At 37.3% G+C, this 12,159-nt stretch overlaps 1 protein-coding gene across 12 annotated transcripts in view; it reads right to left on the bottom strand.

Annotated features, from left to right (window-relative positions):
- Positions 1-12,159, bottom strand: part of LOC106877485 (intermembrane lipid transfer protein VPS13D) — a 178,439-nt gene that overhangs the window by 89,866 nt on the left and 76,414 nt on the right. For all 12 annotated transcript variants that reach the window (XM_089349874.1, XM_089349875.1, XM_089349873.1 and 9 more), the window contains 12 exons: positions 11,312-11,436; positions 10,419-10,513; positions 9,944-10,118; positions 9,635-9,767; positions 8,037-8,168; positions 6,513-6,603; positions 5,675-5,817; positions 4,152-4,264; positions 2,328-2,493; positions 1,473-1,552; positions 761-922; positions 276-436 (listed from right to left, as the gene is read on the bottom strand). In XM_089349874.1, the coding sequence (XP_089206000.1) occupies positions 276-436; positions 761-922; positions 1,473-1,552; positions 2,328-2,493; positions 4,152-4,264; positions 5,675-5,817; positions 6,513-6,603; positions 8,037-8,168; positions 9,635-9,767; positions 9,944-10,118; positions 10,419-10,513; positions 11,312-11,436 (1,576 nt within the window). The remainder of the gene's footprint in view (positions 1-275; positions 437-760; positions 923-1,472; positions 1,553-2,327; positions 2,494-4,151; positions 4,265-5,674; positions 5,818-6,512; positions 6,604-8,036; positions 8,169-9,634; positions 9,768-9,943; positions 10,119-10,418; positions 10,514-11,311; positions 11,437-12,159) is intronic.

Here is a 12,159-nt window from a genome sequence, read left to right on the forward strand (position 1 = left end):
ACATACATGATGGGCTCTTTTAGTTTCCATCAACCAAATCCACTCAAAAGGCTATAGTTGGCCCAGGGCTATAGCAGAAGAGTGCTGCACAGTGGGACTGAACCTGAGATTACATAGGAAGAAGGTTCTTAATTATGCACTTGCGTGCATGTGCACACACACACACACAGAATTACACTCTTTAAAGTTTCTGAGAAGTGGGGATTATCAGAAGTATTAGCTCTTTCATAGGTCGGTGCCACTGTCCCCATTAAAATTCAGTAATAACTACTTACCTGAGGGACTGCAGATATGGATTTTTGTAAATCCGCATTTTTGGAATCGTCATTTTGGTCTTTAGAAGATGAATGATTTGGAGATCGAACGGATTTTTTTGACATGTCTTTCATAGTGCTATGGAAAAAGCTCATTATTTCTGTCAAAGTTTCTTGATTGGCTGCAAAGTAAAGTTGAAAATATAAAAAAGAATAAAAATCATTAAATGCATATATATATATATATATATATATATATATATATATATCTGTAATATAATATGTGACAATTATTTGGTGCCATAATAAAACTCTGAGTTTCGGATGTCAGAGCAGAAACCTGCACCGGCATCTCTTCAGTTATCAAGGCAATTAAAATATGACCATGGAACACCTAAAACTTTAAAAGGGCACATAAATAATAAAATATTTCAGGCAGGACATTTCAAAGATGAAGGCAAAGATAACACAAAATTACTGAAGTTCCATCAGAAGTTTGAACTCACCAATGACATCCAGACTGTTGAACTGAATATCTGCCTTCAACACTTTTTCATTGGTGGGGTTATTTGGGCTGTTGGAGGCAATTACCTGAATATGTAGGGTAATAAGAGCCTCCTCTTTTTGTGATATTCCTTGACCACCTTCATCACGGTGATCTGAAAGAGCTACAAATGAACAACAATCAAATTAGTGAAAAAAAAGTACTTCAAAATATTGTTTATTTTTAAATACGATACATTCATAGAGCTTAATCAAAATAGTATTATAGTTTAGAAAAAGTTAAGATTTCTAATAAAATAGATATAAACGCTGTCTTAATAACTGCATTTCTGCTTTTTTTCCAGGTTTTGTATCCATTATACCATGTGAACATGAGTGATATGACATTTAGTAAATATTGATATCTATGTCCTGGCAAACCAGTTTATTATTTACTTGAAGGATACCTTTGTTACCATAAACAAATTAACTGTAAAACAAAATGTCTAAAGCACAATGCTGTGCTTTGCTTCAGGTACAAGACAATACCTACAACATGGTTTGAGCAGAAGGCCAAGTAGTAGTAGTAGTAGTAGTAGTAGTAGAAGTATGCCTCTGTGTTTATTACCACTGTTTCCCTATTTTTACAGGAAATTATTACAACTAAGGACACTGTAATGAACTAAAACAAATTATTAATATTGTGTCGAAAGGAAATCAATTATGTTTATATACCAGACGAAGAAGACACTGGTGATGGCCTCAGCTCAGTTTGAGATTCTGATCCTCGAAGCTTTCCACTCTGGCTGTCCATTCTAAAATAAAAATTAAACATCAACAGTTACACACAAATATATTGTACAATACCTATGTATATAGACACACGTCTGTGTGTGTGTATTATGCATGTGTAAATATGTGTGTGTGTGTGTGTGTATTATGTATGTGCAAATGTGTGTGTGAGACGTTTTGGCACAGCTGTTGTTGCCCTATGTATTTCGCATTGCTGATCTGACACTGACTCAACTTCAGACGTGTCACTGTTTCTCTTGTTCTCTCCCTCACTCTCTTTAACTGTATGTGTATATTTCTGTGTATGTGTGTTTGCCTCCCGAGCGAAGAAGTACTGCCACCAAAACAGGCTCAATGACCAGTCAGTAATACCAAATCACCAGTGCCCAAACAGTCACATACAATCATCTCATTCTGTACATCATCATCATTTAACGTCCGCTTTCCATGCTAGCATGGGTTGGATGATTTGACTGAGGACTGGGGAACCAGGTGGCTACACCAGGCTCCAATCTGATCTGGCAGAGTTTCTACAGCTGGATGCCCTTCCTAATGCCAACCACTCGGAGAGTGTAGTGAGTGCTTTTAATGTAAATATATATAGAAAGAGAAGCAGATAGACAGTCAGAGATGCTGAACAAGAAGAAAGAGATGACAAGTGGACACAACAAGTAATGCGATGTTCTGCTAGAGAAGACATATGCAACTTATACAAATATGGAAAAATGGATGCAAGATGATGAAGATGACAATGATGTATGTAGACAAACCTCTATAATAAAAGGCTGCATTACTTACGACAAATTTTTGTGAGAAGCTGCAAGCAATTCATAATCTTTGCCAAATGTCTGTAGTCCATCAACAAGCAGTAAACTATGTACTGTAAGTGTGGTGGTCATTTCCTTGTATTTTTTCACTAGTCGCCCTTGGACATGATCTACTTGGAGTTCAGTAATAGGTCGACCTTGAAATGAAATAAAAAAGCACAAGAAAATATTTAAAATAGTAACTTAGAACATAAAGACAGACAAAATGTTGCTTAAGCATTTTGCCTGGCATGCTAATGACTCTACCAGCTTGCCACCTGATTTTATATTATTATTAAATGCTCTACACATATAAAACAAAAAATAATAGTAATAATATATACTATTGTTGAATAAAAATAACAAAAGTGAGCAATAACATATGGGGGTTATTTATGCAATTGAGAGCAATCATTAGATGCACGAAGTAATTAGAGCGTCCATGAGACAACATATCCATAAGAGATGTCATTGCCATAGGAATAATGCAGTAAATGTACCTTTCAATGATGTGTTTACATTAAATATGATACAGAACTGGAGACTAATTTAATAGAGCACATAACAGCTACATACACACACAAACACACATGCATGATCATTATCAGGTTGACTTTGTATTTCATCATTTATGAGTTATATAAATAAATGACAATCACCTATCAGGGTCAATTTAATTTTTTTCTTCCTTAAATCTGTAGTCTTATGCCTAAGGTAGAAATCACTACTAGGGAGACGGTAAATGGCAGAAGTGGTAAAGTGCTGGATAATATACACTCAGGTATTTAATTGTAGCACATGTTTTGGTTAGGGCAGCGGACTCGTGGTCATAGGATCGCAGTTTCAATTCCCAGACCGGGTGTTGTGAGTGTTTATTGAACGAAAACACCTAAAGCTCCACGAGGCTCCGGCAGGGGATGGTGGCGAACCCTGCTGTACTCTTTCACCACAACTTTCTCTCACTCTTTCTTCCTGTTTCTGTTGTGCCTGTAATTCAAAGGGTCAGCCTTGTCACACTGTGTCACACTGAATATCCCCCGAGAACTACGTTAAGGGTACACGTGTCTGTGGAGTGCTCAGCCACTTGCACGTTAATTTCACGAGCAGGCTGTTCCGCTGATCTGATCAACTGGAACCCTCGACTTCGTAAGTGACGGAGTGCCAACAACAGTGATCTAAATTTAATTGGTTGTGCACTTTCCCACTAATTTGTGACCCTGAATCACATGTTACAAGTCATTATTGTTATCATATGCAATTGTAAAAAGAGTAACATTAAAACATGAGTGAATATTAAAAAAATAACGCATGTGTATTTTAAATTACAACTATCACTAACCCAATGAAATAATTAGCACCATATTTTTTAAGGTAAAAAAATGCAGTAAATTCAGGCATGGCTCTATAGTTAAGTTCATTCTGCAACCACGGGGTTTTGGGTTCAGTTCCACTGTGCAGCACCTTAGCCAAGTGTCTTCTGCTATAGTGAATTTCGTGGATGGAAACTGTGTTGAAACCCATTGTGTGTGTATGTGTGTGTGATTGTGTCTATATTTGTCAAACACCACCATCTGATAACCAGTGTTGGTTAGATTATATCTCTGTAACTTAGCAGGTCGGCAAAAGAGACAAAAAAAAAATAGATACCAGACTTTGAAAAAAAAAAAATAATAATAATAATGATAGTAATGATTTCTTTTAATAGTAAGTACTGGGGGTGATTTGTTGATTAAAACATTTCAAGGTGGTGTCCCACCATGACCACAGTCTAATGACTGAAATAAGCAGAAGATAAAAGACAAATTATTATAATTACCTCGGCTATTAATTTCCAGTGATAATTTATTGACAGAAAACTCTGCTTCTAGTAAAACAGATGCTTCCATCATCTTGCTTTGCTGTTGCTTCTCTTTTTCAGAAGGTGGCACACTGTAATAAAAAAACGAGAAGAAAATTTTACAAGATGTAAGTTAGATTACCTGATTAAGAAGCTTGCTTCCCAACCATGTGGTCTTGAGTTCAGTCCCACTGCACAACACCTTGGGAAAGTGTCTTCTACTATAGCCCCAGGGCAACCAAAGCTTCGACAGGCGGAAACTGAAAGAAGACCAGTGTGTGTGTGCGTGCACGCTCTTTCCTAGATATTTCTAGATATTACATGATGGTTGTAAATAAACATCACCTGACAATGGGAAAATATCTTGCTTCAGAATAGATATGGGTTGGCAACAGAAATTTTGTCTAACCCATGCAAGTATGGAAAAGTGGATGTTAAACAAAGATGATGATGATAATAATATCACTGTCATTATTTTGCTGCTGTTATTTTCATACTTACTGCTGGTGAAAAGAAGAAATTAATTTGACCTGGCAGTATTTGAACATTAACTTCTTTCTGAGACATAAAGCACTTCTTACAAGAGCATGAAGTATATATAATTAATTGATGACAGTATATCTATTTACTAAATGAAATTGAACCAGCACCATCCGAGCATGATCATTGCCAGAGCAGCTGTCTGGCTTCCGTGCCAGTGGCACGTAAAAAGCACCATTTGAGCGTGATCGTTACCAGTGTCGCCTTACTGGCACGTGAAAGAACATTCGAGCGAGGTTGTTGCCAGTGCCGTTGGACTGGCTCCTGTGCAGATGGCACGTAAAAAACACCATTGGTCATCAATAAATCACCATTACAGACGGTACTAAATCACTGCATTTTTGATAGTGAGAATGACAAGAGATTATTTGTAACAATGCAGAACAAGTATTGTAAAGGACTATTCTGAGAAGATTAATTATTAGTTGACATATATTAGCAAAACACACACACATGTAGGTACATTCATGACTGTATGGTAAGAATTAGCAACACGAAAGCATTTAGCTGCATAATTCTACCTCAAATAAGTCTCCATCCAGCTCATGTCAGCATGGTAAAATGAATAACAAACATACATATATATGTCATCTTCGTCATTTTAATGTCCTCTTTTCCATATCACATAGGTTAGACAAAATTCACTGGGGTAGATTTTCAATAGCTGGATGCTTTTTCTGCTACCAACCCTCACTTGTTTCCAAGTAAGGTAATAATTCCCCATCATTGGACATATTTTTACACAAGATTGGATATGATGGATACTAGTTCTATGATGTTGATGCTAGTTTACAACTATCACATGATGTCAAGGCAAAAAGACACTACACACACATGTATATAAGCTTCTTTCAGTTTCTTTATACCAAATCCACTCACAAGGCTTTGTTCAACCCAGAGCTATAGTGGAAGACATCTTCCCAAGTGAGTTAGAAGTTAAAACAAAACAATATTGATCATACTTGCTATACGAAGCACTGGAAATATTCGGGTCAGCTGCATCCATGTCCATACTTTGGTAAATACTGACTGTAGACTTCAATTTTGGTTTTTGTGTTTTATGAAGTGATGACAGCTGATTCATACAAGTACTCAAGGCTTTCACCTAAAATGTATAAAATCATAGAGGAATAAGAGAAAATACAAAATAGAAACCACACTGACAAACGGATAGACAAGAAGATATATATAAATAGACATTGATACTTAACCTGTACTGTTGCAAAAATGAGTTAACTTTAAAACAGATAATATCAAGGCTCCTAACATTATCATCTTCTGGAGGACACTTGTCCTACACCATTTTGACTATTGCTCTCAGCTATGGTCACCAACCAGTGTCAAATTAATCTCAGAACTTGAGGCAATCCGACAAAGCTACACGAAGAAGATAGCCTCTATGCAGCATATAAGCTATTGGGAAAGACTCAAGAGATTAAGACTATTCCTTAGAGCGTAGGCAAGAAAGATATGCCATAATATACATCCGGAAGATCCTCGAAGGACTTGTCCCAAGCTTTGGCATCGAAAGTTACACAAATACTAGAACTGGGCGCCACTGCATAGTGCCAAAGACTCCAAATTTGCCATCAAGATGTAGGACAAGATACTGCAATAGCCTGGGCTTCAGAGGTCCACAGCTCTTCAATATCCTCACAAAGCACCTGAGAAACCTGTACTTACCACATAGCCACGCCTATATATATATATATATATATATAAATGGCTGTATGGATATGGAGTTTGTTTGTTGCTTTAAATAACATTTGTCAATGAGGATATGCCAGCATAAGTGTGTACCTTTTTCTGGTCTGCATGAATAGTGAGTGATGGTAAAGTTCCCGAGAGCCTAACAGAGGGCCATTCTGGATCAGTGGTAAATATGACACGTCTGAAATATAAAGATATATATATACTTATTGTAAAAAGACAATCTTCTTTTAAAATATAATACATATATATTTTTTTCTTTCATGATTTATGAGATGAGCTATGAGAAAAAGAGATGAAGAAAGCTATAAAACTGAAATTTGATCTGTGTCATCCCCAAAATAAATAGACTTGAATGGTCATGCACACATGCAAACACACAGATATACCCTCTACACATGCAGTTCATTCACAAAGACACTGAGAGTAAAATAAATAGATAAATAAATGTTTAACCACTCACATCATCATCGTTTAACGTCTGCTTTCCATGCTAGCATGGGTTGGACAATTTGACTGACGACTGGCAAGCCAGAAGGCTGCACCAGGCTCCAATCTGATCTGGCAGAGTTTCTACAGCTGGATGCCCTTCCTAATGCCAACCACTCCGAGAGTGTAGTGGGTGCTTTTACATGCCACCGGCACAAGGGCCAGTCAGGCAGTACTGGCAAAATTCAAACTGTACACATACACCAACAAACACATGTAAGCACAAACACACACATTATCTCATTTACAAAATCTACATCATGCCAAAGGTGTACATGTACATACACCAGCACACTCACACATACATTCTCTCTCTCTCTCTCTTTCATGCACACACACACAGACATCTTCACTCATATCCCCATAAATAGAAATATAGAATCTGTAAACTAGGAGACAGACAAATCTAGAGCAGACCTGAAATAGAGCAGGTATGTCACTGATGAGGTCGTGATGAAAGAACTCTGACAAACCTAGCTGACAGAATGATTAATCAAATAACTGACTAGTTAACCTGTTAAATAGTCAACTAATTGACTAAATACAATTGCAGCACGGAAGATGTTTGTAAGCCATCTAAGAACACACAAAAACTGTTAGTTTCACTTCAACGTTTAGATTTTATTTCTGTCAAAATATTTTCATCGCTTTGAAACCACGACTTGTTCACTGACAAAACTTTGAGCTGCATCGTGTTCTTGAGTGGTTTACAAACATCTTTCATGCTGCAATTGTTTTTGTTTCAGCATACAATCTCAGATCAAGTCACTTGCTATGCAAGTACATCTCTGTAATTGATTAATAATGATAATAAAAGTGAAATAGAACTAGTACATGTATTTATTATTCACATAATGACCCTCCCAAGATGCAACATAGACTTCATTTCTACTGAAATCACTTTAGTTAAATATATTTTTATGAACTATTAAAACATCTTTTATGGGCTATAAAATTTTGTTAATATCCACTAAAATTGGAAAACATTAGAAAAACTGGATCTCAAGTAAAAATAAATTATTTGTAGTGATTGATTTTCAAATAAGAAATTACTCTCACATCTATAAATATATCTCTTGTTTTCTAAAATTTTTTTTTTTTATTATTTGAAATCGAGAGGCTTACCTTTCAAAAAGTACCTCAATGCTGAACTTGTCTAGCAAGTGGATACGGGTGTTACCTCGAGAATGGGCAGCTTTCCAGTTGTCATGAGTCTGGCCAACTAACACTTGTAAATCTTCCAAAATTACCTGATATCTATGTATTAAGATACACAACAGAAATAACATACACATTGAAAGAGGAATGCAGGAAATAAAATGATTTAATAAAAGTCTATTATGGGGTTTAAGCAATCAAAATTAATACAACTGGGAATAAGCAAGGAAAGAAGTAGACCAGATGATTTCAAGCGGGAATGAGCTGCAGCTGTCAAAGTTGCTCTTCAGAATAGAGTTCATTAAAATAACAATGGAAAGAAAGTAAGATTATAAGACAACACTGGTATGAAGATTTTTCAGTAATAAAACTACATTATTGCTTGGTACCAAGTCAAATCTGACTAAGCAAAACTATGATCAAAAGTGCTCCAGCTGCAACTATTCTATGTTGTGTCTTTCTTTGAATTTGCTTTTATTAATATTTTACATTTCTGGCAATAACATTTGATAAGTTCCTTTAACTATTTTTAAAGAGAATGTTTGCTTTTGGATTATATTTGATAGAGGTGCAGTCATTGAAGAGAGTCACAAGGAAGAAAATGTGTGGTCAATTGCAGAACATTTCAAGCAATATTACTATGAAATGAGGTGGAGAGCTGGAAGAATCATTGGCATGCTGGAGACAATGCTTAGTGGCATTTCATCTGTCTTTACATTCCGAGTTCAAATTCTGCCAAGGTTGACTTTGCCTTTCATCTTTTGGGGTCAATAAAATAAGTAGCAGTTGAGAACTGGGGATTCATGTAATTGACTTATCTCCTTTCCTGAAATTGCTGACCTTTGCCAAAATTTGAAACCAATCATCATCATCATCGTTTAACGCCTGCTTTCCATGCTAGCATGGGTTGGACGATTTGACTGAAGACTGGTGAACCAGATGGCTACACCAGGCTCCAATCTGATTTGGCAGAGTTTCTACACTGGATGCCCTTCCTAATGCCAACCACTCCGAGAGTGTAGTGGGTGCTTTTACATGCCACCCGCACGAAGGCCAGTCAGGTGGTACTGGCAACGGCCACGCTCAAATGGTGTTTTTTACGTGCCACCTGGACAGGAGCCAGTCCAGTGGCACTGGTAACGACCTCGCGCTCATTGGGATGCTCTGGTTTTTATAGTGGGCAGCGCCACCACCAATTTTCTGCAAGACTTCAAGCAACCAAGCGAAGGAGCAAGCAGGGCCCTGACTTTCATAGTCGAGACCACGCGTCCAGGGGGTGAATCCATCCGTCTACGGGATTGGCTGCTAACCCCTCGATGCATGGATCATAACCTCACCTAAACGTCCAGCGTTTTCAAGTGGTCGGTGCCACCTTGCACCAAAAGCGTATCTTCAAAGGCCTCGGTCACGAGTCATTGCCTCGGTGAAGCCTAATGTTCAAAGGTCATGCTTCACCACCTCATCCCAATATTACTTTGAAATAGTTTATCATAACAATGAGCAAAGCTTTGCAAGCCACTCTAAGCATGTGAAATGTTGGAAGTATTGAGAATGTTGTGACCTACCTTTCATAGAAACTTTCGTTCATACTTTCAGCTGTTGGCTGTGGTAGTTGCTGTGGCTGTGGGCTACAGCTAACGACTTCTTCGCTCAACTCAAGCTCATTGGGAGGAGACTGTGATGGAGTTAAGAATTCCTCTGATAAAAGGGAAAAACAAAGACTAACATTTAGAGCGAAGGAAATTTAATGTAATCAGGAACAAACTTTGTTCATAATATATGGCTACTCATAGAGTTTGCAAATAATCTACAAATAATTACACATTTTTTTTTATCAGTAGAAATAAAAAATAGTTTTTAATATAAATACATACCATCTTGATCTTCAAACTGGGGACTTTTCTCTGCTATGCTACCAGTTGTAGCATTCTGAAAACTGAGATAACCCAAGTCAAAAACCACTAAAGTTGTATTCTGATCAAAGAATGATTCAGGGACAATAATTTTAGGGGCTGCTATGTCCAATTTTATTTCAATTCGATTTTGTTGCTGCAATGAGGAAAATAATAAACCAAATGGATATAAATGAAGAAAGGATAAAACTTTAACAATGATGAAACAAACTTAATATCACTAAAAACCTATAAAACATCAATTAATGATATTATCATACATATGCATCCACTTAGCATCAGAAGCAAGTACTGACCCTTACAGGCTTCTCCCTTGAATCTTCAGAGCCATTTACATATTTCATGTTACATGCCTCTCTTACACATGTTCTCATACAAACAACACACAATAGGAAAAGAAGTTCACTGATTAAAAAAAAAATATGGTTTTACGTACAGGTACTTTCTTTCCTTGTAGAAGCTCCCGCCATCTGTTTTGCAATTCAGTTTTTGTATGGAATTTTAGATTTTGGTATCGTTTATATGCAGCATCTAAAAATAAAATCAAATTCTTATTCAGAGATCAAATCATTTGAAATCACTCAAAATGTAAAATCACAACAGTCAAAGTGAGTGAGGAGACAATTGTATTTTTACATTAGCTTTGTGGAGCAGGAGTGGCTGTGTGGTAAGTAACTTGCTTACCAACCACACGGTTCCGGGTTCAGTCCCACAGCATGGCACCTTGGACAAGTGTCTTCTACTATAGCCTCGGACCGACCAAAGCCTTGTGAGTGGATTTGGTAGACGGAAACTGAAAGAAGCCCGTCGTATATATGTATATATATGTGTGTGTGTGTGTGTGTGTGTGTGTGTGTGTGTGTGTGTGTGTGTGTGTGTATATATGTTTATGTGTCTGTGTTTGTCCTCCCAACATCGCTTGGCAACCGATGCTGGTGTGTTTACGTCCCCGTAACTTAGCGGTTCGGCAAGAGAGACCGATAGAATAAGTATTAGGCTTCCAAAGAATAAGTCCTGGGGTTGATTTGCTCGACTAAAGGCGGTGCCCCAGCATGGCCACAGTCAAATGACTGAAACAAGTAAAATAGTATGGTTTATTCAGAAAAGAAGGTGCAGCATCCTTGATATTTTTGCAAGGCCTTCAATGCTGGTGAAAGGGGAAGAAGGCACCACAACTCATGCACTTCTGTGGCAGGAAGCAGCACATCAAAATATTGAATCAAATTCACACTGAAGACTTGATCCAGATACTTAAAATGGCATGTACTACATTAAAGGTATAAAGTATTTTTAGTGGGGAATAGTCTGAGGGATTTTACAAAAGCCTACCTGTAAGGGTTTGGCCCATGTCTTGATAATTATGAGCTGATGAAGATACGGTAAAGAAATCCTTCAGTTCTTTTACTGTATAAGGGTTACAGACAATGGCTATTGATTTGGTTTTCACATAGATTCTGGAAACAGAGAAAAAAACATTCACGAAGAGAACAACAATCTTCACAATAACATTATTATATTTACTTCATTTTTTTTTTTTAAGTAATATTCTGTTTCTTATTTCTTTATTGCCCACAAGGAGCTAAACATAGAGGGGACAAACAAGGACAGACAAAGGGATTAAGTCGATTACATCGAACCCAGGGCGTAACTGGTACTTAATTTATCGACCCCGAAAGGATGAAAGGCAAAGTCGACCTCGGCGGAATTTGAACTCAGAACGTAACGGTAGACGAAATACTGCTCAGCATTTCGCCCGGCATGCTAACGTTTCTGCCAGTTCGCCACCTTATATTCTGTTTCTGTCACTATACTGTTAGTCCAAGTTAGAGACCAAGCTGCAAACCAGCACCGTAGAGTAGTAACGTTACACTGCTAAGAACATCAGTAGTATGATGATGGTCATTGTTGCTGGTTAGACCCAGTTCAGCACTGACCAAGCAAACCCATGAGCAAAGGCATTCTATCTGTGACCATCTTGTTTTTGTTTTTTTTTGTTTCAGAGAAAACACAAATACTGGTGTTGTTTATCTCCCGGTACACCATGAATAAACAGAGCTACAATCAAATGTGTTTTAGCCAAGAAAACTTTGTACCAGAAACTACAATGTCCTCTGTGTCCTTTTTCTTCTTTTTGGTTTTTAAGATGGTAGGATGTGATTTTATGGAGATTTGGTTAA

Source organism: Octopus bimaculoides, chromosome 3, assembly GCF_046866305.1.
Source record: "Octopus bimaculoides isolate indiv1 chromosome 3, ASM4686630v1, whole genome shotgun sequence".
NCBI lineage: Eukaryota > Metazoa > Mollusca > Cephalopoda > Octopoda > Octopodidae > Octopus > Octopus bimaculoides.